General features: G+C 39.4%; 1 protein-coding gene across 1 annotated transcript in view; it reads left to right on the top strand.

The window, feature by feature from the left end:
* Positions 1 to 14,700, top strand: part of prkdc (protein kinase, DNA-activated, catalytic subunit) — a 47,942-nt gene extending 33,242 nt beyond the window's left edge. The window contains exons 64-86 of the mRNA XM_046063562.1: positions 340 to 478; positions 1,856 to 2,044; positions 2,206 to 2,430; positions 2,675 to 2,783; positions 2,973 to 3,075; positions 3,167 to 3,329; positions 3,418 to 3,592; positions 4,319 to 4,512; positions 4,864 to 5,047; positions 5,563 to 5,723; positions 6,318 to 6,529; positions 6,682 to 6,769; positions 6,854 to 6,997; positions 8,136 to 8,343; positions 8,560 to 8,627; positions 8,738 to 8,958; positions 10,833 to 10,925; positions 11,826 to 11,912; positions 12,063 to 12,134; positions 12,219 to 12,420; positions 12,689 to 12,877; positions 13,139 to 13,278; positions 14,040 to 14,700. Coding sequence (XP_045919518.1) covers positions 340 to 478; positions 1,856 to 2,044; positions 2,206 to 2,430; positions 2,675 to 2,783; positions 2,973 to 3,075; positions 3,167 to 3,329; positions 3,418 to 3,592; positions 4,319 to 4,512; positions 4,864 to 5,047; positions 5,563 to 5,723; positions 6,318 to 6,529; positions 6,682 to 6,769; positions 6,854 to 6,997; positions 8,136 to 8,343; positions 8,560 to 8,627; positions 8,738 to 8,958; positions 10,833 to 10,925; positions 11,826 to 11,912; positions 12,063 to 12,134; positions 12,219 to 12,420; positions 12,689 to 12,877; positions 13,139 to 13,278; positions 14,040 to 14,244 — 3,571 coding nt within the window. The 3' untranslated portion in view covers positions 14,245 to 14,700. The remainder of the gene's footprint in view (positions 1 to 339; positions 479 to 1,855; positions 2,045 to 2,205; positions 2,431 to 2,674; positions 2,784 to 2,972; positions 3,076 to 3,166; positions 3,330 to 3,417; positions 3,593 to 4,318; positions 4,513 to 4,863; positions 5,048 to 5,562; positions 5,724 to 6,317; positions 6,530 to 6,681; positions 6,770 to 6,853; positions 6,998 to 8,135; positions 8,344 to 8,559; positions 8,628 to 8,737; positions 8,959 to 10,832; positions 10,926 to 11,825; positions 11,913 to 12,062; positions 12,135 to 12,218; positions 12,421 to 12,688; positions 12,878 to 13,138; positions 13,279 to 14,039) is intronic.
* Positions 14,701 to 26,924: the final 12,224 nt, after the last annotated feature.

The following is a 26,924-nucleotide window of genomic DNA, read 5'->3' as shown; positions in this document are numbered from 1 at the left end:
CATGCCACAGCTTTAAAGTGCATTTGTGCATACCGTACTGTTGTCTTCTCCTTAGATAGCTCATAGCTGGGTTTAAGATACTGTACAGTATGTAGCTGATTAGAAACATCATTAACTTAATGATGAAGTGGTGACTTCATTTCTTTTTTAATGCCAGTTCATCTTTTCTATTCCTTTTTTCCAATGGAAACAGATTCATGTACCTTACCTCTGTCCCTTGACAGAGATTGTAACTGCCAGGAGCTACATTACAGCACCACTCAATCACCTTTGGATGAGTGTAGTTGGTTTTGTTAATTGTAGAACTTAGCGTGCTCTTTGTTTCCCCTGTTCATCCAGGCTTTACAGATCTTTGGAAGATTATGATGTTATGCGTGGCATCTTTGGTGGTAAAGTTGGGACCAAGTCGATCACCTGTGCTGCGCTTCAAGCTGAAGCCAACAGTGATTTTGCAGAAGCTGTGAAGCTTTACAATCAGGTACAGTTTTTCCCAATGCAACAAGGCTAGCATAGTTGTTAGGTAGCGTTTCAATACACTGGACTGCTGTAGTTTTACCAGATTGCTAGTTGTGTACATAGCACTGTAGTAGTGTTAATTTTCATAAAAATTTAGTCTTAGTCCTGTTTCAAATGTCCTTGTTAGTTTTTTGTCATATTTTACTTGACTAAGTCTGGGTATTTTAGTCTGATTTTAGTCAAAAGAAAATCAAAAGTATTTTAGTCTATTTTTAGTCATTAACCATCATTTTAGTCTTTTCTAACTCATTAGTATAATTTTATTCTCATTTTTATTGCAAAGGAGACATTAACTTACCTCAATTCCCAGGTGGTTAGCCTTGATATGCCGCTTCAAGTTTGTAGGGTTTTTTCCAAAAATCTTATAACCACATCAGTGTGCGAACTATACATAGCTTCCGGGGGCGCTTAGTTTTATTTTTCCCATGATGCGGAGGAGGGGGACCAACAGTGATTCTTACTCTTGAATCATTATTAGCTGCAAGCATGTAGGCCTGGGGCTGACTGTGAAAGTATTAGGCATGTTTGTCTTATTATTATTATTATTATTATTATAATAATAATGTTTATAATCATATGTAGCCATTTTGCTACAATTACGCTTCACACAACAGCTGCGGCTGTGTTTGCGCGCGTTTCTTTTCTCCGTGAGAGGGAAGAATTTAGAAAGTTGCGTGGCACTGCGGAGAGCCCCCAGCTGCAGTAGTAGGCCTACATGGATCATGGGTAATATTAATCCAGCCATAGGGAACGATCACAAACAGTTCAGAGTGTCGGTCGTACTAGCGACACATCCCATACCGGAGAGGGAGTGGGGTGGACCAGGGCCAGGAGATCGCGGGGTACCGGCCCGCTGCGGACGGTCGATGATCGTTCATCTGGCTGGATGAAGTCTGTCATGATCCATGATGATAGAGAAATATAGAGATTAATGGCAATAAAGCATGCTGTCAATATTTTAGAGACCCCCCCGAAATATCACAAATCATGCTTTTAGGGGAGCTGATGGCTTAATAAGACATAAAATACCGCTGAATGAACACTGTTCAACTGAAAATTTAGAGGGAGTAATATTTTGTCTCCTCATTATAATGTCAAAAAAGAGAGATTTTATTAATGTTTTTATTTTATGAATTACATTTTAGTCTCGTAATTTTTCGTCAACAATATTGCATGTTAATATAGTGTCAGCGTCTAAGGAGATTGTCGCCGTCTCATCTTCGTCTCGTTTTAGTCAGGGGGAAAAAAGTCGGTGACAAATATATTTCATTTAGTTTCATCTGACAAAAGTAACACTACACTGTAGTGTAAAAGTGTTTACTCTCTCCCATACTGGCAGGCGCTGAACACTGAGGATTGGAGTGATGGCGAGCCCACTGACTCTGAGAAGGACTTCTGGGAAATAGCTGCCATGGAGGCCTACAACCATCTGACTGAGTGGAAGTCTCTTCAGTACTGCTCCACTGTAAACATAGATGAAAACTCGCCACCCAACCTCGAGCTGATGTGGTCGGAGCCTCTCTACCAGGTAATAGATCGGACCATCCAACACCCTGCAGGTTTACTTCCAACCAAAAAGCATTTTCCTCTATTGTTGATCGTGAAGCGATGGCTTCAAATGAAAACTTTGCAAAAATTGCATCAGCCCCCCATGTCATACAAATGCCCTTGTTTTTGCATTTGTGACAGGAAATGTACCTGCGGCACATGATTCGCAGCATGTTGAAGCAGCTGCAGCTGGGTGAGACGGAACAGACTCTTCTCAGCTTCATCGACAAAGCCATGAGGGTAGAGGAACGCAAAAAGCTGCTGGAAAGTCATTACAGCCAAGAGCTCAGCTTGCTCTACATCCTGCAGGAGGACTATGACCGCGCAAAATACTACACCAACTACGCCATGCAACTCTTTATGGAGGTCTGCTGTCACACATCCTTTCTGCTTATCACCTAAGAGTTTTACAATGGCAGAGTTAATAATTAATTAATATTAATTACTTAATGTATAGTATGTTGTATATACTGAATATGTAGATTTCATACATGCTCTAAATCTCTCTAAAAATACTCAAAGAATCAGTCAAAGAATATGCAAAAATGCGTTTGGATCTGAAACTCTACGCTCACCCACAGTGTGCACTCAATCTCTTTGCCTCCTATAGAATTACTCTAGTGTGGATACGCTGTTGACTCAAAGTCGGCTCACCACCCTGCAGTCAGTGCAGGCCTTGACTGAAATCCAGGACTTCCTGCTGTTTATTAAAGGAGAGGGTGAGCAGAGATATTGTCTTTTAAAACTCATACTGTTAATATCCAAATAACCAGTTAAAGGTAGTAATTTACGCTCTTCCTTAAATGCAGCATAATTTCCCTGAAACCCTTTGTTTAATGCTTTGAATAAAACAATATTTTTGTTCCACTCTCAAAATGTAGTATAATTCATTGTATTGTATTCATTAGTGTCTGTGAGCTCCCTCAAGCGGCTCATCAGGCTGTGGACCGAGCGATATCCTGATGCTAAAGTGGATCCGGTGAACTTATGGGATGATATCATTACATCTCGGTAAGAAAAAAATATTTTTAATATTTCCCTCACACGTCTTTTAAATGATCAGATAACAAATTGTGACAGAAATTTGATCTCTACGTTTTAGATGTTTCTTCTTAGACAAGATCAGGGAAAAGCTGAGAGGCCACGCTCCCAGTGACAGCATGGAGGTGGACGGTTCAGATGACCCAGCAGGTGACATTGACACCTTAGTAAATGACTGCAAGTTCAACATGAAGCTACAAATGGCTGATAGCGCATGGAAGCAGGTGAAGAAACAACTGTGGATGTAACTTTTTGTTTGTGCTGTTACATGTTTACCACAAACTCATCATGGAACACAAACGTTGTTTTCAGAAAAACTTTCCTGTGGCCACCAAGCTGCTGAAGGACCTTCACAAAGAAGCCAAAACAAACAGAGGCTGGTTGCGGCAGTGGGTCCACAGTTTTAGCCGCTACAACCATAAACGCAGCCATTCCCAGGGTCCTGTGGATCAAATCAGTACCATGTTGAAGACTATCCCACTCCTGGGTAAGCAGGGAAAGGACTTCTGTACATTACACAACTGAGAATGAAAGGCTGCCTTAACATGATTACTGCATTGTCTCTGTCAGGATGCAATTTTACATTTGACTCGCCAGATTTTGTAATAATGTGATATACTTAAAGGTGCCATGTTTAGTTCATTTCCTTCCTCCTAAAACATTTGCAAAGCGCATTTTCTAAATGTTTTAAACCCTGCATTGTTTACATTCATGTTTGCTTAGCAATCTTCTTTCTCTTCACTCCCATTATTGGTGCATTACTCACACCAAGTGTCAATCAGCAGAATAGCGAGTGCCAGAATCTGAAAAAATTCAATTTTGGCACTTTGTTCAAGAGTTTAGAACATCAGTGAATCAATAGATGATATGTATCAGTATGTATCTAATATCAAAGTTTGAAAGGACGGAGGATTTATGATATTAGGCAACTCAACAACAAGATATCTTTCGTTAACATTTCACAAGCTTGTATTAAAGGTAGCCAGAAATAGGTTAGGTAAGGTTTGTTGGTTATAGTTACATTTATTTTAACTACTACTTTTTTGATAAAAATAGAAGATAATCAGCATGAACATGATTACAATGATGAACATGATTAGAAATGATGCAGTCCCATTAATAACTGACTCACTGTTATGAGTCTGTGACCAATCTGTTTCATTTTAAAATGACATCAGTGAGATATTTCATGTCAGCTCTTTTCTCTCTGCAGAGGATCTTCAGACTGACTGTCAAAGTGCCACAGCTAAAGTATTCAGATACCAAAAGATACTCCAGGGTACATCTTTCCACATCCTGGCCACAGCTGTAAGCAAAAGCCCCTCGGTCCTGGGAACTGTTGACGCTGAGAAAGCAGAGAGAGTTGCAAAGCTTTCTGGAGCTGCTTGGCCGAATGAAAATCCAAAGGTACTCTACTTGCAGTGTATTTTTTAATATTATCTACAAACTTGTATAACATATAATTATATAACTTATAAAACATATAAGTGTGAAGTCTGACTAAAGCAGGTGGTTTTGTTGCCTTCTTTGAATTGCTTATGGGCTATGCAAATAATAAAATGAGGGTGATGTGTAATGTGTTAAACTGTAAAATTCATGTACCTGAATGAGAAAAATGCTATACTTCATTGATCACAGCTGGTTATGTCCTAATAATCCTGCTTTGAATTATAAAACGGAACCCTAAACATGTACAAATAGGCTATGTAAATGAGAGCGTGTAAGGCATTTATTCACTAAAAACTGTTCATTCTGCAGGAAGTGGAAGTGGGGCTGCAGTTACAAGCATTAAAGTTGCTGTGTGATGCTACCCGAAAGGCTGATGAAGAGCTTCAGTCTTATACACAGGACTGTGTGGAAAGCAGCGGCATAATTGAGACGTACATGGCTTTGGCCAACTTCTGTGACAAACGACTGCGGGAGGAGGAACAGAGTGAAACGGGTGAGTACTACTAACTAACTAACTGTGTGCCTTTTTGTTGATTTACCAATTATGATGGATTTATAATAATCTAACCGACCGCTGTTACAGATCTAAAACATACACCTCTCACATGAAGTAATGGTAAACTAACTGTAGAGGACACTCAGACTCCTTAACTGGTGCACTGTTAAAGTATTTTCATGCCACTTGATGTCTTCATGGCTCATGTCTGGCTGTCACATTTAATTCCTCTCCCTCACTTTTCCCAATGCTATGTTCTACCACTTATTAAATGAAGGCAAAGATACATGGAAACAATCTCTTTATGAGGGGAGCAACATGGTTAAAATCTTTTATCGTGGCATGTTTAAGGTAAAGTTGCGATACACGTATATCGTGATCTAGCATCTTTTTGTGTTTATAGATAAAATAATATGGGGTGTCTGGTTTTGGATGAATTAAATACTGGACAAAGTGTTCTTGTGTTTGAGACTGTCAATAACTATGTTTTTTGTTTGTTTGTTTTTTTACAGAAAGCAAGTATCCAGACCTGTTGGCACTGCCTGTTCATGTAGTGGAGAGCATGTTGAAAGCTCTGAAGATGAACTCAGAGGAAGCTCGTCTCAAGTTTCCACGTCTGCTGCAGATCATTGAGTCATACCCCTCTGAGACACTGGACCTCATGACAAAAGAGGTAGTGTGTTAAGGCCAGGGATGTAGTGATGGGTAAACCCACAAATTTAGTTTATCCCACTTAGCATTTGCAAAATATTTTTACCTTCTTCTTGGGCAGATGTAAATGATTGTAGTAATGATGCTATATCAAGATTTGTATATATAAAGATTTTTATATCACAGTTTGATTTAAAATATAATTGCCTTTTAATTTAATTTTGGCAGGTCTTAGTTTTGCGATGGACTATTTGCAGGAAATTTACATTTGTAAATTACATTACAGCCAACATGAATTTGTTTTTCAAGAAATAACTGATCCACATTAGCTGTTTTCCTGTTTCCAGTCTTGGTGCTAAACTAAGCTGCTGGCTGTATCTTCATATTTCAGGAGCATTTGTTGTTGTTATATTTATTGTTATTCTCTTTACATCCCAACAGCAATGTTTTGCTGTTCATGTAGCAATATAGAATGATGAACACACAACATTTTTTACCTTAAAAGTAAAACTACATCAGCGCTGTAGTGAGGAGCCTGCATTTCAACTTGGTGTCCTATCCTATAATGTACATGCTCTTTAGTTGTACAGTGACAGTACCAACTTTCCGTGTGTAGATGATGTCAGTTCCCTGTTGGATGCTGATTGGCTGGATCAGTCAAATGGTTGCCCTTTTGGACAAGCCAGAAGCTGTAGCAGTGCAGCACTGCATTGGGCAGATAGCAGAGTGCTACCCTCAAGCACTGGTTTACGCTCTAATGATCAGCAGTGAGAGTTACAAGTTTGAGGACTCTGCTACAGGACACCAGCAGCAGGAATTTGTCAACAGGTAACCTGCCTTATGTTTTGTCCATTTCCAGGTGGATTCCCATTGTTTTTCTGGGTTTGATATTATTAGTGCATTTTGTAAATGTCTGCTTATTTATAGTGTGTGTGTGTGTGTGTGTGTGTGTGTCTGTGTCTGTGTCTGTGTCTCAACAGGCTCAGAAGTATGCTGGATAAGGGAGGAGCTGTGAAGAACTTTGTGGATGCACTGCAGCAGCTTACAAACCCTGAGATGATTTTTAGGGTGATAAGCAAGTTCAATCATGAATTAAATTAGCTGCTACTGGTTTTTGCCTGTCATTGATCTTTGTATTTTTGTTCCACACAGGATTGGTGGGATAGTCTGAAAAATGAAATGGAAAAACCAAGCTTTGACAAGAAGCAGATGGGCATCATATATGACGAGATGCGTGTTTCACTTGGGGATCGTAACACAGCCAGTCATGGAATGTTTCGCAAGAAATTTATCCAAGTTTGTAGTTTGCTTCGATGTTTCATCTTTTCTTGTTTAGCTATATTGTAAGAGTAAAGAGTAACAATTTATACGACAACATACACAGCTACAAAAATGCACTTTCTTTCTTTTACTAAACTCCAGATGATAAATCATTTTATTGTTTTTTTTTATTGAAGCTTGAGTTTCTGTATGCATACACTTTTTCTTTTGTCTTTTCAGCTGTTGTTATGCCAAATACACATTTTATTCCAAACTTAAAATACATCACTCACATGCCCCAGAATTCTTTGTATAAATGACCCATCTGAGTATGGAGGTGGGAAACTCTCAAAATGTAGTAAAAAGCTATCAGACAGGTCATAAATCACTGGATACATTAGCTTACTAGCTAAAATGCTTTAGCAACTGTGTTTATGCAGCGATGCTGCAGCAGTATGCAGTACAGTGTAGGCATAACATTATGTGCACTGGCTGGTCTAATTTTATGATGTAAGTAGGGTTCCAACGGTACGATATATCAGAACATATCACTGTTTTACAGTATCACACAATTATCAGTTACATTGTTTTGTTTTTTTGTTGTTGAACAAACACTTTTTTATAATTTCAATAAATATTATTGACATTATATTATTATAATGCAGTAAAATTCAATACCATAGATGCGATTGTAAAAGGTATACCTGTCCATTTTCATACCACATATACTGCTGCAACCCTAGATGTAAGTTAGCTTCAGCTAGGTAGCAGGCTGAAAAAGCTGATTGTTACTGTGTTTAGCACCCAACCTAGCTAGCTACACAGGCATCTTATTATTTATTTATGCATATGGGAAAATTATGAGCAAAGGCAACATTTCCTGTGTTGCGTAAGGGGAAATTGATATGTAAAAGATTAAGTGTGTGCCAAGACCAAAATATAGAAAAATTAAGGGGCTAGAGAAAGATTTTTTACTAATTCTTTTACACTCCATCTTAATTGTTTAATAAACCCTATTATTTATCTATGTATTCAGTTATATTTTTGACTTGTCTGAAAACCATTTACTACATTTTGGGGTTCTGTACCAGATACCAGATGTACAGCAGTAATTGAAGCTTTAGTAGTAGTTGAAAAAAAATATGTTATTAAATTGTAATGGTATTTATTGCAGAAATTTGCTAAAGATGTGGAGAAACTGCTGGGACCTAAAGGTAGCAAGCTGTTTGAGAGCAGAAAAGATAAAAGCTTTTTGCGGCGGGTGGACGATCTGGCATCATCCATGCGTGAATTTCAGAAAGAACCAGGGAACTTGAAGGAATACTCTCCCTGGTTGAGTGGATTTAAAGCAGACACATTCAGCAATGAGCTGGAGATCCCAGGTCAGTAAATATAAAAATTCATTCTATTGAAATTGGGGTAATCTCATCTCTGGAAATATTGTAGATTGTTGGTATTGACATATCTTGTTTATGACATTTTTCTAATCTGGTTATTTGTTATTTCTGGTATTTAATGGTCTGTAATTGAGGGGACATACATTTTCCGAAAATAAAACACTATTCTGTTGAACTAATGATTTTTTTCTCTTTTTGTAGGGCAATATGATGGCAGATCTAAACCTTTGCCAGAGTATCATGCAAAAATAACAGGCTTTGATGAAAGGGTATGTTTTTACTGTTCACTGTAAAATAGGACAATTTGGATGTTCTAATAGCATCCAGTGTGCACGTTTGTGGGCTGGTCACTGTATTAGTGGGAATTTATGCCATGCAGGTAAAAGTGATGTCTTCCATTCGCCGCCCGAAACGTCTGATCATTCGTGGTGATGATGAGCGGGACCACCCCTTTCTGGTGAAGGGTGGGGAGGACCTCCGCCAGGACCAACGCATTGAGCAGCTTTTTGCTGTCATGAACATTTTGCTGAGTCATGATGCTGCTTGCACACACAGAGGCTTGCAGCTCCGCACCTATCAAGTCATTCCCATAACTACAAGGTACTGAGCTTGTCTGTCCATCCGTCTGTCTGTCCTTCCAGGAAAAACCAACAAGGTTTCCTGATGTACCAAAAGTATTTTATGTTATTAGTTTATCATGTTTCATATTTAATTTGGAATTGGGGCCCATCCAGACATATTGTGATGACTGGTAGGCGTACCATGGACGGACTGGGAGTAAAAAATGGCCCTGGACTTTGATCCAGACCAATTTTGAGACAGATCTTTATTTGTAGAGCACTTTTCAAAAACAAGTTACAAAGTGCTTTAACAAGTGTAAAGACAATAATACCCAAGAGACAATAATACAAAAACAATACAAGATAAAAGCATGACCAAACACTATTTGTTTGGGGGGGTTGGGGGTCCTCCCCGAAAAGATTTTAAGCGTTAAACTCTTAATTTCCTGCATTCTAGAGACATTTTCTGCACCAGTTTATGGTGGAAATGTCTTTTATTTATATGAAGGGAAACAAAATGCATGTGGCCGGTGACAAATCAGAATATAAAAATATTATTGAATATAATGCAGTAATCAGTTGCTTGTTTTTAGCCTAAGTTACCTTTGTTGGACAAGGCAGATCTGTTTCTTTTATATTACATTGCATTTCATGCTTTTCTATTGTGCAAGTAGTTCTCATAGAATTTGTATTAGGTATTTAGCCTAACAGTTCTTGCTGCGAGCTAATTTTCAGAAAACTTTTAGCAAATGCTTTCAAAAAGTGATGGGGACATGTCCCCAGTGTAAATGACACCTATGTGATTACACCATCGCAACCCTCTTTTCAAGTTGAAAATGTGTTTCCCCATCGATGGCCAGTGTCCAGACCTGGGGAAACACATGAAGCACATGACAACATTGTGCGTGCATTAACTGAGAGCACCGCTGTTTTTAGGCAGAGTTTTGGGCGATAACTACGTTTAGCGAATTTCAGGATGGGTGAAATAGGGTAAAGCGTCTCCCCGTGAAGAGAGACGCTGTGCACATTTACGCATGAGGCACAGTAGCATAACTTCATATTTAAATCTCCCGACAAGCCGACAGGATCATCAGGATCTAATGTTATATAATATGCTGTGTTCTTCTCCACATCCAAACGGTCTCACACAGTCCAGGTTCATACAGAGACACTGTTTGGAGTAAAGCAGCCGTCATCCTGATCAGTTCTGAGCTCCATCAGAGTGTCTAAACATTTCAGATGCTAAAAGTTGAATTTTGTTTCCTCTGTCTGACCTGTCAAGTTTTAAACTATTTTTTGTTTTGTTGTGCTGCATACATGTCCCACAATATTAACTGTGACATTACTGCGTGCATGGAAACGTCCGTCGCTTTGTGTTGAAAAGTGGTGGGTCTCCAACGTTGACAGCGTTGTAAGGTGCTGCACGCAGCTCTGCAGAGGTTTTTAATAGGCCTAGTAAAACAAATCGAAAAATCAATAAGTGGCGGTCAGCGTTCATATTGATGTGGGCCGCCACAAATAAATCAATGTATGGGAATACTGTAATGTTCAGCTGCACTGTCTGTGGCTTTGCTGTACTCTCTGTTTAATCTTTCACCAGTGAACCGGGCTGTGGCATCTTCCTCTTCCCGGTCTAGCATCTGTGGCCCTGGTACTAGTACTACTACAAAACGAGTCGGTTACTTTTTTACATTTCAGTTAAACTCTGCTTTTCCGTTTACTGTTATAGCTCGTTTTCCAGCGGTCAGTGTCACTGCGGTGTGTGAGTGAGATGGGGGGGGTGGGGCTAAGGGCCGCGTAGACGTTTATATGGAATAGACCAACAAGCCTGGGGAGAAGTAATTGTAACAGTAATTGTGCAAAATACTAAAAAAAACATCTCATTAATATAATCGCATCTCACTGTCTTTTCAGAATTGGTCTGATTGAATGGATGGAGAACACCTGTACTCTGAAAGAGTTCCTGAATGGCACAATGACTGACGAGGAGAAGAAAAGGGCAGGGAGGTACAGTATATCCACGGAATTCCACCTTAATAACTTGGATGTCAGCTCACTGCTCAGAGATGAAGTTGTCATGCCATCCCCAGTGCGACAAAAAATGTTTTACACCCCACAGCTGTTGAAAAGTTTGGGGTCCTTTTGGAACATTTCTTGTTTTTGAAAGTAATGCAAAAATTGTGTCTATTAAAATAACATCAAAATCATCCGAAATACAGTGTAGACATTGCTAATGTTATAAATGACTATTGTTATAGCTATTGTAATAGAATACCTACAGAGGTGTAAAGAGGCCCATCATCAACAACCATCAGCCCTGTGTACCATTGGCACATTATGTTTGCTAATCAAAGTTTAAAATTTCAAAAGGCCAATTAATCATTAGAAAACCCTTTTGTAATCATGGTATGTGCGGAGAAACTTCTATTTCTCTTCCCAGAAGGCAACAGGGTGAACAGGCTGTGGCTGGGTGGGTACTGTCCTTTAGTATCTTTTGGGCTCTGCGTAGGCGCCTCACCTCACCGATATCACTGATACTCGGGAGATTGGTACCAATGATCTTCTGAGCAGTTTTAGTTTTGTGCTGATTAAAGAAGCAATAAAACTGTTCTTCTTTAGACTAGTTGAGTATCTGGAGCATCATCAGCAATTGTGGGTTCCATTACAAGCTCAAATTGGTGAGAAACAAAGAACTTTATTCTGAAACTCATATAATTATTATAGAAAGTAGTGTCAACATACACAAACTTAAAAACATTTTAAAGTACTTTAATTCAGAAACATAAGAATATATATATATATTAATATTTATTTTTTATTATTTTTTTTCTCTATTGAAGTACTTTGTGTAGTTGCACATCTCAGTGGAGTTTTGTTTTTTAAATATAAACTCTCTTTTTCTTCAAGGTCCGTTGAAGACTACAATAAATGGCTCTTATCCATTGATCCAAGTTCAAAAGTGAAAGGTATAGCACTATATGGTGTGGCTTACAAGTAAGTTTCCTGAATTTTTGTACATAAAATTCTGATTACATTACATCTAGTAACTAGAACCGATTAGGATACGTTTTGTTGATTGTCACTTTTTGATCACAAATGAAATCTCAGACAGCCATGAGCTACAGCATGTTTATTCTTTGCCAGGAAGGCGAAACGTGCTGAGACTGTCAGCAACTTTTTGAAAGTGTTGCAGCATGTGCCCAGTGATCTCCTGAAGTAAGTAAATAAGCTCTTAAAACAAAACTGCTCATGAATGTAAACACTTGCATTAAACACTTTTTTCTCTTTTCCAATTATCAGGAGAGCTTTTCTGAAGATGTGCAACAGTCCTGAGGCCTTTCTGTCCTTGCGCTCCCACTTCATCAACTCTCATGCCTTACTGTGTGTTAGCCACTGGATTCTAGGTATTGGAGACCGCCATCTCTCCAACTTCATGATCAACATGGAAACTGGAGGCATGATTGGCATCGACTTTGGTCATGCGTTCGGTTCAGCCACACAGGTTAATGATAAGTCTTTTAATTGAAGGCAGGAAACATTGTGTTTTAACTAAATGTCGGGATATTTCAGAAGGGACTAAAAGTAGTGGTCGGACCGAATGATAGACACAACATTGCCATCCATAGAGACATACTGCTAGCATGGCTAAAAATCTAACAAACAGGTGTGAATGAGTGAGCTGTATAAATGTGAACAGCACCTTGTTGAAAAAGACACAACCATCTCATATAAATAATTCCTTCTACGTGCAATCTTATATTTTCTCATAGTTCCTCCCTGTGCCTGAGCTCATGCCTTTCCGGCTGACCCGACAGTTTGTGAATCTGATGCAGCCCTTGAAGGAGTCGGGGTTAATCCAGAGTGTCATGGTCCACTCCCTCCGTGCTTACAGTGCTGAGCCAGACCTTTTGCTAAACACCATGGACGTGTTTGTGAAGGAGCCCTCACTGGACTGGAAGGTAACTAACACTCCTGCTAGAAAGATCCCATTAAACATGGACTTTCTGAACTATCAGTGTTTGACAGGTGAACTGCAGCTAAAGAAGGCTAGGGTATTTGATAAAAGGGATCTGGCGATGTGAGTAGAAATGAGAATTTTTAATGTGTTACTGACTTACTGTGTGGTGTGAATCTGATGTGACAGCAGCTTTAAGTTGCAACATATGGCTTTAAAAATAAGTAATGTAGTATGAATAACGTGTCCCATTGCTTTTACACAGAACTTTGAGCTGAAACAACTGAAGAAAGGAGGCACATGGACGGAGAACGTAAACATCAAAGAAATCAACTGGTATCCTTTACAGAAGGTGAACTTTGCCAGAAGAAAACTAGAAGGAGCAAATCCAGCTGCTATAACCAGGTATGATGATGATGATAGACCGTATAAGCTTGCATTGTTTTTATCCATTATGGTGTAAATGTGGTGGTTATTAGGGGTCCAAGCCCGAGTGGTGCTGGGAACCCACGAATGCAAGGTCAAATAACACTCCCAAAGACATAGATTATTTTACATCTCCTTAACCGGAAGTCCCTTTAATTTCAAACTCTGGTCATTTATATCTGGCCCCTGAAGCCATGGTGATGTACCGGGTCGACTCGCGCGGCCCCTGCAGGGCAAGGGGTGCGGCTGGCGCCAGGCGGCTTGGACTCCGCTTACAACTGCTTAACTGCTTGCAGTTCTAGTTTTTATTGTTATTAAATTATAAGTCATTCATATAATTTATCATACTACTTTATCTGCACAGTGTTACATTGCCTGCTTTTGGAAAGCCTGTTCCAATGCCAATTCAGCACAAGTATTGATGAATGTAAAGGGTGGAAAAGTAAATGTAATTCTATTTGATTGCACTAAAATCAAAACTACCTTTGTGACACAATGTTCAGTTTTTCTTGCATCTCAGGCACAATTCTCTGATAATGATCTGAATGGTCTCCATTCCTTTTATTATGTCATTATTCTCTTACCCATTATCCAGATTTTGCTTCAGAGGCTTTTTGGGCCATGAACAAATATCAGCTTTCACTGCTTTCAGTCAAAGCAAAATCCCAAAATATTGTAACTTTCTTCATAATGGCATAATTTGAACCCTTGTGTGATTGGATGCTGGTTTACTTTGTCAGTGAGGAGCTGAAGCTGGGCTTTGAGAAGGACAGTGCCTTCCCAGGGATGCAGTCTGTGGCCCTTGGGACTCAGGAGCACAACATTCGTGCCAAGCTTCCAGCTGCAGGCTTGTCGGTGGAGAACCAGGTGGACTGTCTGCTTGACCAAGCCATGGACCCAAACGTGCTTGGCAGAGTTTGGGCCGGCTGGGAACCATGGTTCTGATTCTGTAATTTGTGAAGTATTTCTAAAGTCATTCACAATAATTGGAAAACAAACATTATCATAGGTGAACAGCTATAGGTTGTACAGAAATAAATTTGAGAACATGATTTGATTGTTTAGTGGTCTTAAAAATATCTCAAATTATGTCAAATGTTTCCCCCTTTTGTAGCTGTGAAAAATAATTTTCATCTATTGTGTTATGCCAGAATTTGAATGGCAGGATCAGCATACTATCTCATACTTAGTTAAAATCAAAAAGCTTAAATCTGGAAAAATTACAGAATTTGGGAATTGTTAGATTGTAAGATTCTTGTTTTGAAACAGACGATATGGACATGAACACCATAATGTTGGCCATTCCTTGCACTTCAATTATATTTGAAGAGAATCTGTCATTACCATCATTTATGAATGTCTTGTAACTTTTGTTTTGAAATAAAAATGTTTAAAAATTCAGCTTAAAGTGCTTGAGAGACTGGTGTACAAAATATGTGGTTATGGTCATCTATTTGCAACTGATAAATGCTGTTTATTCATAGTGTTCCTAGTAGTATAAATAATAATTATTTCAAGTAATATGAATTGAAATAATACTTATACAGCCAAACAAAGGAGGGAGTTAGATTTAAAGATAACTGTTTGGAAATTATCATTATAAGACAGTGTAACAATATACAATACAACAATACAATAATAATTTGTCCAGTGCACAAAAATGACAAATCCTTCCTTAATACAAAGAATCTCCACATTTTCAGTAGGAAACACTCATCCATGTAGGCTTAAAACATGGCTGCAAAAAGTTTGTGAACAGACAATAAAGGCTGTGGTTAGCATGGATTTATGTCCATGCTGTAAAAAGTATCCAAATATCCATGTAAATTTTGCAATCCCTTTCCTGCAGTATGTAGATGTTGGCACGCCCTGATCTCTAAACTGGAGTAGCTTCTTTGGGAGAGCATGACGATTCATATCACTCCTGCCATGCAGGTGCCTAGACCAACCAGTCATTTTACAAATATATCCAACTTTGAGATAAATTTGAAGTTAAAATTAAAATAGTGCACAGTACGTGTCCTTTTAACCGATAACCACATGTGAATTCACAAGATATAATCACAAATGAATGGAATGTATAAGTCTTCAAAAGTAAACAACTTCTATAAAGTTACGCCAATAAAAGCAAAAGTGAAGTTATCGTAGAGTCTTGTCCTTGCCTTCGATGTGACATGCTAACCTGGCAGGAAAAAGTGGTTGCAGGGTGAAACAAGGAACTGATGACACATTATCCATAGCCCCATTTTGAATGGTTAAATTGTATAGCTTAACTGGACTACCAAAAAGACTGGCATATATGTTGAGCTTATTCCTAAAATGATACTGCACATATTCATTTGTATTTTATGTTATGTTTTGCCATCATATTTTAGGATATTAATAAAATATTATATATTTTTGGTTCAGTACACACAGCCACATTCATGGGGAAGACTTCTGACTTAACAGTTGTCCAGAAGACACTCACTGACATCCTCCACAAGGAGGGTAAGCCACAGAAGGTCATTGCTGAAAAGGCTGACTGTTCACAGAGTGCTGGATCAAAGCATATTCATGGAAGGTTAAAGTGTGGTAGGAAAAGGTGCACAAGGGATGACACAACCTTGAGAGGATTGTCAAGCAAAGCCAATTCAAGAGCTTGGGGGAGCTTCACAAGGAGTGGACTGAGGCTGGAGTCAGTGCATCAAGAGCCACCACGCACAGACATGTCCAGAAAAGGTTGATTTCCTGTTGATGGGGTGTTACGACCCGTGGGCCATTTATGTGTACAGGTGCTGGTCATATAATTAGAATATCATCAAAAAAGTTGATTTATTTCAGTAATTCCATTCAAAAAGTGAAACTTGTATAATGTATACATTCATTCCACACAGACTGATATATTTCAAGTGTTCATTCCTTTTAATTTTGATGATTATAACTGACAACTAATGAAAACCCCAAAATCAGTATCTCAGAAAATTAGAATATTGTGAAAAGGTTCAATATTGAAGACACCTGGTGCCACACTCTAATCAGCTAATGAACTCAAAACACCTGCAAAGGCCTTTAAATGGTCTCTCAGTCTAGTTCTGTAGGCTACACAATCATGGGGAAGACTGCTGACTTGACAGCTGTCCAAAAGACGACCATTGACACCTTGCACAAGGAGGGCAAGACACAAAAGGTAGTGATGGCGAGATGAAGCTTCATGAAGCATTGAAGCTTTCCATCCAATTGGTTCACTCATGGGCCGAAGCTTCACGGTGCTTCATTTGCTCTACTGTGCCATCGAGTGGACAATAAATGTAAAACAGGCAGAGTGATCATAACGGCAACATAGCTTTGGTGTGTGAAGCTTTGAATTGAATAAATTAATGAATGATGTTTGTGATGCCAATACATGACTGATTAGCTTTTTAATAAGGTGTCTGTCTTCATGACACAATGACAGGGTCAAAAGGAAAGTGGAAACAAGGGAGAGGGTTATGATAACTTGGTTTGTGACTTTAGATAATAGAGACAACATTTTACATCTTTATTTAAAAATAACACTTCTGCATTGCTGGGCTTCAGGCGGTTTCTTTTTTGGAGATGACTTTACCTGCTTTAGAAAATTATTATTATGGTAATATGGGGTAAGAGTTTAATTCTTACCAAAGCCACAAAATGTAAATGTCAACACTTTCTTTTCCTCTGTTTCATCACAAGTTATTTGATCAAAGCAATTCTGACATAAGTTGCTAAACGCACAGACGTATGCAAGACATTCGTTTCAGCTGTCGCATTCCTTGTGTTAAGCCACTCTTGAACAAGACGGCGTCAGAAGCGTCTCGCCTGGGCTAAAGACAAAAAGCACTGGACTGCTGCTGAGTGGTCCAAAGTTATGTTCTCTGATGAAAGTAAATTTTGCATTTCCTTTGGAAATCAAGGTCCCAGAGTCTGGAGGAAGAGGAGAGGCACAGAATCCACATTGCTTGAAGTCCAGTGTAAAGTTTCCACAGTCAGTGATGGTTTGGGGTGCCATGTCATCTGCTGGTGTTGGTCCACTGTGTTTTCTGAGGTCCAAGGTCAACGCAGCCGTCTACCAGGAAGTTTTAGAGAACTTCATGCTTCCTGCTGCTGACCAACTTTATGGAGATGCAGATTTCATTTTCCAACCGGACCTGGCACCTGCACACAGTGCCAAAGCTACCAGTGCCTGGTTTAACGACCATGGGATCCCTGTTCTTAATTGGCCAGTAAACTCGCCTGACCTTAACCCTATAGAAAACCTATGGGGTATTGTGAAGAGGAAGATGCAATACGCCAGACCCAACAATGCAGAAGAGCTGAAGGCCACTATCAGAGCAACCTGGGCTCTCTCAACACCTGAGCAGTGCCACAGACTGATCGACTCCATGCCACGCCGCATTGCTGCAGTAATTCAGGCAAAAGGAGCCCCAACTAAGTATTGAGTGCTGTACATGCTCATACTTTTCATGTTCATACTTTTCAGTTGGCCAACATTTCTAAAAATCCTTTTTTTGTATTGGTCTTAAGTAATATTCTAATTTTCGGGGATACTGAATTTGGGATTTTCATTAGTTGTCAGTTTTAATCATCACAATTAAATGAAATTAACATTTGAAATATATCAGTCTGTGTGGAATGAATGAATATAATATCCAAATTTCACTTTTTGAATGGAATTACTGAAATAAATCAACTTTTTGATGATATTCTAATTATATGACCAGCACCTGTATGTGGGATGTTGCACTTGTGTGTTTTCCCTCTCTGCCACCAGCAGGACATTGCCCCGCCCCCAATGCTGCAGCCAGAAATCTGAGGAGCGCGGCTGACTCCAATCTTCTAATCAGTGGAGAGTATAAGGGCTGGTGACGGAAGCTGCTGTGGGTGAGAGTATGGTGGTCTAGCGAAAGAGATAGTATTACCGAGTGTTTGGAGTCTGCGGCGAGCGTGTGGCAGCTGGCAGCGACAGTAACAGTAACCGGCAGTGGCAACAGTGGGAGTCATGCGGTTAAGTGTAGTGATTTACTGTTTTTTTTTTGTGTGTGCCAGTTTGTTATCTCTACTTTTGTGTCTATCCGATACGTTAGTTCCCTTTTAAAAAGGACCCTTGTTGTTCCTTTTTGGGAGTTGTTTTCTGTTGATTGTGCATTTAGAGACTTTTTGTTAAATATAGAAAGTAAATCCGTTTCCTTTTTTTTTTTTTTTTTTTTAAACTTACTCCGGTTCCCTGGTTTTCTTCTGCCCTGGAACAAATTATTAATTGTACTTGCCACCTCCCCTTGGGCTTCAATCTGAGGTTCGTGACAATAGTGAGCTCCTTTTCCAGCAGGACTTGGCACCTACCCAAGGTGCCAAAACCATTCGCTAACTGGTTTGCTGACCATGGTGTTACTGTGCTTGGTCAGCCAGCCTGACCTGAACCCCACAGAGAATCTATAGGGTGTTGTCAAGAGGAAAATGAGGCACCAGAACAAACAATACAGATGAGCGGAAGACCACAAAGCAACCTGGGCTTTCTTAACACCTCAGCAGTGCCACAGGCTGATTGCCTCCATGCCACCAAACATTGAAGTTATTTGTACAAAAGGAGACCCAATTAAGTACTAAGTGCATAAATTAACTTTTCAGATGTCTTCAACTTATCAGAAAGTCTAGATTTTTGTATTATACATTCTAATATTTTGAGGTATGGATTTATTTATTTTTTTTTTTCCATGAGCTTTATGATGTAATCAAGATTAAAACAATAAAAGGCCTGAAATACTTCACTTTATATGTAATGACTCTAGAATATATGATGGCTTCACTTTTTGGCTTAAATTGGGGGGGGGGGGGGGTTACTCTTTCATGATATTCTCATTGTTTTTTAGATGCACTTCCATTCATTCAAATTTTGTTTCTTTGCAGATAATATGTTAACCTCATGCTTTAAAAATAGAGCATCTATTTAAAAAAAAAAAGAGCAGCTTTGAAATATATTAAAAATTGGTTTCCTTTCTAATTTCAAACCACCATGCTAAGACAGCTAGCTAAATATTGGCTGATATGATGGGGTGGGTTGTAACACTTCTATAAAAAGTTACAACCATCCACGATACATAAAACCAGGTACTTTCTTGATTTAAATTTTTTTTTCAGATTGCCCTATGCAGTCTGGGTCCACCAAACCTGCACTCCAGGGTTACCAGCATTAATTTGTCAGCACTGCGGCCAATACTCCCCATTCACATGTTGTACACATGTTTGTGTATGTATCGTCAGTCGACCTTTTCCATAGTCCGTCTCCACTGGAGAGAAAAGCGTATGGGCAGCTTGTGAGAAGTGCCTGTGTGCAAAAAGTCCCGGTACACCAAAGGGTAAAATATGTGCTGGCATACGTACCAGTGAATATCGGCCCACTTCAAGCACTGACTGTGACTCTGAATAAGAATATATACACACACCTCTTTTTAGTTAGACCTAAGGATGTGCAGAGATGTTCTTTTAATTAGGACCATTTTAGTAGTATTTATTAAGTATACTTTTAAGTAAGTTTATTCTATAGATTAATTTACATACTTGATATCACTACCTATTTTGGAAGCATATCATATAGTGTGGCATCATTTTTGATTCTTTTGTGTGATTGTTACAACGTACCCCAGCATGTGTTACAATCTACCCCGCTATTGGGGTGCCTTGGGATGCGCAGCCTAGATCCACTGTTTAATCTTCCACGTGTAGGGCGCCTTTGGGTTTGCTGAGATCTACAGTCAGCAGAGCCTCGTGAGGTGCTCTTCCGAGATCTATGATGATTTGCGCCTTGTGGGGTGCTCTGCCAAGATTTACAGTTAGCAGGGGGCACTGACTTGCTTTCCCGAACTCGCTCAGGGGTTTGGGTTCTGATTTCAGTGCCCTGCTGGAGTTGTCTCTTGTAACTCTCTAAGCTCTTCTCACAGCGCTCACCATAGTTTAGATACTGGCACTCACACATTGCTATGTAGGTGCCCAACACAACAACACATTTTACATTTTGCCCGCAGTTTACTTTGGAGCAGAGATGGGATTGATCTCCCATCACCTCTTCATCGCTTTTAATAAAGACAGTAAACTTTCCCAAAACTCTCCCACATTTCCCTGTAAATAGGTAAGGGGTTAATGTTTTATCATTGGGGCTGACAGCGCTTTCAGGGAATGAGTCTTTATCATCTGGTGCTTTCACAGCATTGGGGAAAGTGTGACTGTTTGCTTTAAAAGCATGCACTGCTGTGTATGTCTGAGACAAGTTTTTTCCAAAAACTGTTTGCGGCATTCCATTAGTTTCTTTACTACATCTACAGACTTTAACACCCGCAGGTAAGCACTTGTTAATAGCTTCTTTAACAGCTGCAGTCGTGGTGAGAAGACCTTTCACCTGCTTGGCTACAGCCACAGTAACTGTCCCTCTCTAAACCCTAACAAAGAATGTCTTTTTAGGAATTTTGAGTTATGCCTTGAGTTGTGGGTTGTAAATGCAACAACCATCCAGTCATACCTGACATGTGTTTTTACCAGAAATGTCCTCACACTGTCTGCTATTTCCTGGTGTTTTTTGGTGTCATCAATATGCTCAAAAATGTCCTTTTCTATGTAAGCATCACTGTCAGCTATGCATCGCTTGTGTGATGTGGTTAAAGCAGTGGCAGACTTAACCCTGTCATTATTTGCGCTTGTGCCTTTGAATGCGTAGTACTTTTCATTGAGCATTTGGCCTTTACACATAACTCCATTTAAATACAAAAACTTGGCTTTGATTTCTTTTTCATGACATCTTAATCTATCAGCCAGTAGGTCTCCAAACTATAGGTTATAGATACTGATTTTGCTGTCAAGTATTGGTGCAAGACTAAAGTGCTGTCTGCAAGCTGACTGTAGATTTTTGAGTTCCTCCTTTTTCTGTGTTTGGTGATTGTTTAACTACACACAGTGTATTTAATCCAGGCTTTTTCTATATTGTTCACTGGTATTTGGTAGGCCGCAGCTGCCCAGGCATCCCATTTACAGTGGGTTTTTTTTTTGTTTTTTTTTTATTTATTTATTTTTTTTCTCAATTGTTCACACACAAATTCTGGTACTTGAGAGACAATGATCACAACATGTAACTCATTCACCAACCCCCTGAACCAATTCTGCTAAACTACGAGCACAATTCCTGCTTTACACTCAAATTGCAGTTCTAAAACACACTTTTTTCAAAACACTACACACAATTCTCTGCTTTTGGCACAAGTTTCATGCAGAAAATATCTTGTTTTCACAAGGAACACACTGCCATTCAAATATGCACACTGACTCATCACAAGGGCAAACACCTGTCACACAGTTTTCCAATTAGCAATCTGAGCTTTAGCATAAAAGGGCAACAGGTGAGCTCTTCAATGGAGCAATGGATGCCAACATTGGAAACAGAGGCGGAGCCAGAGGAGCGAGAGCACGAGGACGGCCAAGGACCGTAATCTCTGAGATCCGAGCCACTTTGGTTGATCATGTGGTCAACCATGGTCTAACAATGAGGGAGGCTGGGCAAAGAGTACAGCCAAATCTGAGCAGGTACACTGTAGCACCCATCATCCAGACTTTCCGAAATGAGAATAGGTAAGAAATCTACTCTCACTAGCAAATTGCAGTACTGCATATCAATACAGTACTCAATGAGTACAGTATTGCCTGTGGACTGTTCTGTAGGACTGTAAAAATACTGTAAAGTATGTTTCAAGTATTTAGGAAATGTATACCTACTTTGTTTGGCAGAACTGAAAGATTACAAACACAAGGTGGTCAGGAACGTCTTCAGTCTCCTGAACAGGAAACTGAAATCATAAACATGGTCCTAGAAAACAATGCCATAACATTACAGCAAATACAAAGAAAAATAATAGAAAACAATGACATATTTCAAAATATTGATAGGGTAAGCTTATCAACACTGGACCGTGTCTTGCGCAGAAATCATCTCAGGATGAAGAGGGTGCCATTTGAACGCAATTCAGAAAGAGTCAAAGAATTGCGATGTGCAAGTGAGTCCCACAATTGATGCATACACTGTATACAGTAAATTATACATATTTCAATATTGTAATCATAATGATTGTGCTTCACAATAGTGACCACTCCATGTCTATTTCTGATATTGTCATGTGTGTTTCAGAGAGTCCTTGAGCTAGAGGTGGCTGCAGTGGAGCACCAGTTCATCTACATTGATGAGGTTGGTTTCAACGTCACAAAAAGACAAAAGAGGGGAAGGAATGTCATCGGCCAGCATGCCATTGTTGAAGTCCCTGGCCAGCACGGAACATCACAATGTGTGCAGCGATTACCCACCATGGCATCATCCATCACCATGCTACCCTTGGCCCCTACAACACCGCCCATCTGATCACATTCCTGGACACCCTACACAACACACTCATTCCACCAGATCAGGTAGATGGCCCAGAGCAGCTCAGTTACGTTGTCATTTCGGACAACGTAAGATTCCACAGGGCTGCTCTGGTTCGTAACTGGTTCACTGCCCACCCACGCTTTTTAGTTTATCTCCCTCCATATTCTCCATTCCTCAATCCTATTGAGGAATTTTTTTCTGCCTGGAGATGGAAAGTGTATGATCGAAATCCACAAACGCGTATACCTATTCTCCAAGCCATGGAGGATGCATGTGGAGATATAGTAGCTGATGTTTTTCATGGCTGGAATCGCCATGCTAGGCGACATTTCCCCTGCTGCTTGACCAGGGAAAACATTGCTTGTGATGTGGATGAGGTGCTGTGGCCAGACCGCAACAGAAGAGAGGATGCAGCATAGTTTGTGTTTAGTTTATTTTTTATTTTTTATTTTTTTACTGTAACTGTTTACAGTAAATTCTTCTGTTTTGTATGTAGTGTATGTGCAACTTTGTGTTGGTTGGGAATGGGATGTACACTGTGTACATTGTTTTTGTGGGACAAATAAAATATATTTGTTACCGTGTATTTGTGTGTTCGGAGTATAAAAACAATAGTCTCAAATATTTTACAACACACTTATGTATGTACTGTCTGTAGTAAGTGTAACACTGAACAAAAGGCCTAAGTCATTATGATGAATGGAGAAGTGTTTTCCATTCATCATAGTGTCTTACATTGAGCACATCAGTGTTCAACTGGTTCTTATGAATGTCTATTCATATGATGGTTTGTGTGTCATTTGAGGGGGAAAAAAACTTGACAACGCCCAGTGGATCTGCATCTGGTACGAGCAGCAGGATGGTATTAACTGCTCCAGCAATGTGTGATCCAACTACTGGCAACGATCCTACACCAGCGACAAGTACCTGTCCAAGCCACCTGAAATTGTTCTTTAACCAACTGCTAAACTTTTTAATACCGTCCCTCAGTTGATTTTAATGCCATCCTTGCTGCAGTTGCCCCTCATCAAGAGAAGAGCCCTCTGGAGGACCTGGTGGAACGGTTAAGACAAGGAGGCAGGAGGACACCAACAGCAGGAACAACAGGCCTGGAGGACACATGACTGACAACACACACAAGAAAGCACTCTTTATCAACAGTAATTACAGTGTAATTTCACATTTCTGTTAGCCAGATCTGTATCTGCAGTATTTGAGGGATACTTATGTTTTGTGCATTTATGTGCTGGATGGATGTTTTAACATTGGTAACTTGAGAGTTGGCCATCCAACAGCACTGCATTCATGAGGTACTTTATGTTGAGTGAAAGTCGAAGGCAGAACAACCATGAATAGGATTGTCCAAGTTTAGTAGCTTCTTGCACCCATCTGATTTTCAATGTAAGAGTTTCCTGGCAGCATATGAGACCACCAGTAAGATAAGAAATGCAAACCATTGCCATAAAATGTGCAGCAATGGCAGGAGGAACTTGAACAGAATCTGACTACTCTATTGCACTTCTATCACAAAAAGGTTTGTGCATGCATTGTCTTTCTCCAACCAGTCACTGGACCGCAGTCATATACCGAGAAAACCTAATAAGCGTTCCAAATAGTCATATTTTATCAATAGTAGCCTCACCTGTAGAAAACCCACTCTCTATATGTAATCCATTAACAGAGACAGCAGACCTGGAAGAAGCCTTGGAGAGTTGATCTGCCCGTGGTATGGATGTTCAGGAGGCTTGCTGCAGCGTTCAGCATTTGGAACAGTAAGTAAATAGGATCTGGTTGGTGAATCAGAAACTGAATGGAGTCTTGGAGAAAGTTTCAGATATGTAGGCTCGACACTGGTCAACACAGCTTTATAAAAAGCTGACCAGCCACGCCTACTTGATAGTCAGGCCACTTTCGATCCATTTTTGGCCTGACAGAGATGGAGAGGGGTGGCTTTACTTTATAGAGTGGAACAAAATAAGAGAAATTGGTGAGTGGAGAGGATCCTGGTTGGATGATTACAATAAGTGTGGAAAAAACAGAGTGGTGTCTGGATTAAAATCTAATGAAAACTTTATTATACAGGAACTCAAATACTGTCTAATTGTCTGACTGGAGATTATTGTAAGATGGCATTCCTTCACTATGGAAGGACTATGTAATAATAGCAGCAGGTCAACAGGATGTTTTCATGTGTTGGTCATGAAGGGTGTCTTATGGTTCAGTTTAGCAGCTAAGTGTTTTAATGAATGTTTATATTCAGGTTTTGGTGGTTGAAAAAATGTCCCTCCTTGCAGAAAACTTAATGTCTTGATTTTGAAATTGATACTGAGCTGCTGTTACATAGTGTGCAAAATGTGTCAGGCATTGAGTTTATGATGAAACTGTGTGGTATGATATTAGTACTGTTGTCAAAAGCCTGTTCATTGCCATTACTTGAATACTGAATTTGCTCTGATTGATGTTGTCTAGGCTTGCCTCAACAAAATCTTAAAACGTTTCATAATCGATTAAATCAAATAGCTGGGGACGGGGATTGGGCCACAGTTTACACAGAAACTGTAAATTAAAGTGTCCTACAATTATTTATTTTGTGATAAACTTCTAGTGCAAATTGTATTTCCATGTAAAAGGCATTTGTTCTGAGCTTGTGTAACCATTGACCATGTGAAATGAGAAGCTTTCTTGTACTTCTGCAGCGGTTTATGAGGTCAATGACATTGCACTTTAAGTTAGAGCCACTAGATAGCTAAAGCACTATCTGGTGGCCCAAAGTAATGTCAGTAAGTCATTGAGACAAGTATATGTATGTCAGTGAAGGTGTCCAAGGACCAAAATGCTGGACCCTACAAGTTTAAAGGGTTTTTTGAGTTTTGGTTTGGTTAGGATAAGGGGCTGGGGAATGCAATGTCAATGCCGGGGCCCCACTAAGACAGTGCTACAAGGGTGTGTGTGTGTGTGCGTGTGTGTGTGTGTGTGTGTGTGTGTGTGTGTGTGTGTGTGTGTGTGTGTGTGTGTGTGTGTGTGTGTGTGTGTGGCTTCTGTTGAAATGGTTCATGTAGGTATGAGCCTAACAAATATGTAGATTTTTTGCCAGATGTTTTAACAAATTAGATTATAAAGAACTCAAGTATTAAAGTTTAAGTTAGTACTTTATGCTTGTCTTGTAGGTGATATTCAAGTATGACATCGCTGTAGGACAATTTGAACAAATTCTGTGGCTTTTAAAAATTTGACTTAAGGACCTGACAAAGGTCTGTACACTGTAACAATAGTTCCCAGTTATTTCAATTGAGTAATCTGTGAAATTTAGAGCTCTGTCTTTAAATAGCTGGAAGCTAATAGTACTTGCCTTGTGTTTGCTTTTTGATCCAGCACCTGTAGAAGTTTTTTGGATGTGTGTGCACTAAACCTTGTTTGACTTAAAAAAGTTGAGCGATATAAAGCAGAACTGGTGTTACCTTTTAAACTGTGAGATGTTAACCTGCTTGGTGCAAGGCAGGAAACAGCAGCTGCAAGCCCTCACAAAAGCAGAACTGGTGAAGCACTTACCGGTTCCTGAAATGCTTCAGATCTGCAATTCATTACTAAACCCCCCACAAAGCTCTGCTGAAGACTTTCTGCAATTTGTTGACTGGTTTTGTAATATATTCAGGGCCATTTGCATTCAATGAACTAATCTATAGATATTACAGATAAATTGCACCATATAACTAAACCTAGTTGTGCTGCAACTGTTATTTTCCTAATTAATGAACTTGTCAGCTCATTCAATCTGTAAAACTTCCGAAAATGAAAAACGCCTGAGATGGTTTTGTCCAACCAAGAATCCAAAACCCAAAGATATTCAATTTACTATGATGTTAAGACGAAGACAAGTAGCATATTTGCTGGAACAATCAAATGTTTGAATTTTTGCTTGACAAATGTCTTAAAAATGATTAATTATCAAAATGGTTTAATTAATTATGGGTTGATCAACTAACAGATTCATTGCCTAATTGTTGCAGCTCTAAGACCTGGTGACACAACTGGACTACCTGTTAAAGACTTACACCCAGCTATACATTCAGTCCCCTGAGACTGCCAAGACAATCCTGATCTTGTTTAATTTTAGAGCTTCGAAATCATTGTGTTCATCACTGATTGGTACTTATTCCTACACTGAAATTGCGTTAATTAGATGATTTTATGATATTATTAAAGCATTACAAATTGTATCATGTAAAAG

The sequence above is a fragment of the Micropterus dolomieu genome, linkage group LG01, assembly GCF_021292245.1.
Source record: "Micropterus dolomieu isolate WLL.071019.BEF.003 ecotype Adirondacks linkage group LG01, ASM2129224v1, whole genome shotgun sequence".
Taxonomy (NCBI): domain Eukaryota; kingdom Metazoa; phylum Chordata; class Actinopteri; order Centrarchiformes; family Centrarchidae; genus Micropterus; species Micropterus dolomieu.
This window is presented reverse-complemented; position numbering and strand designations above follow the sequence as displayed.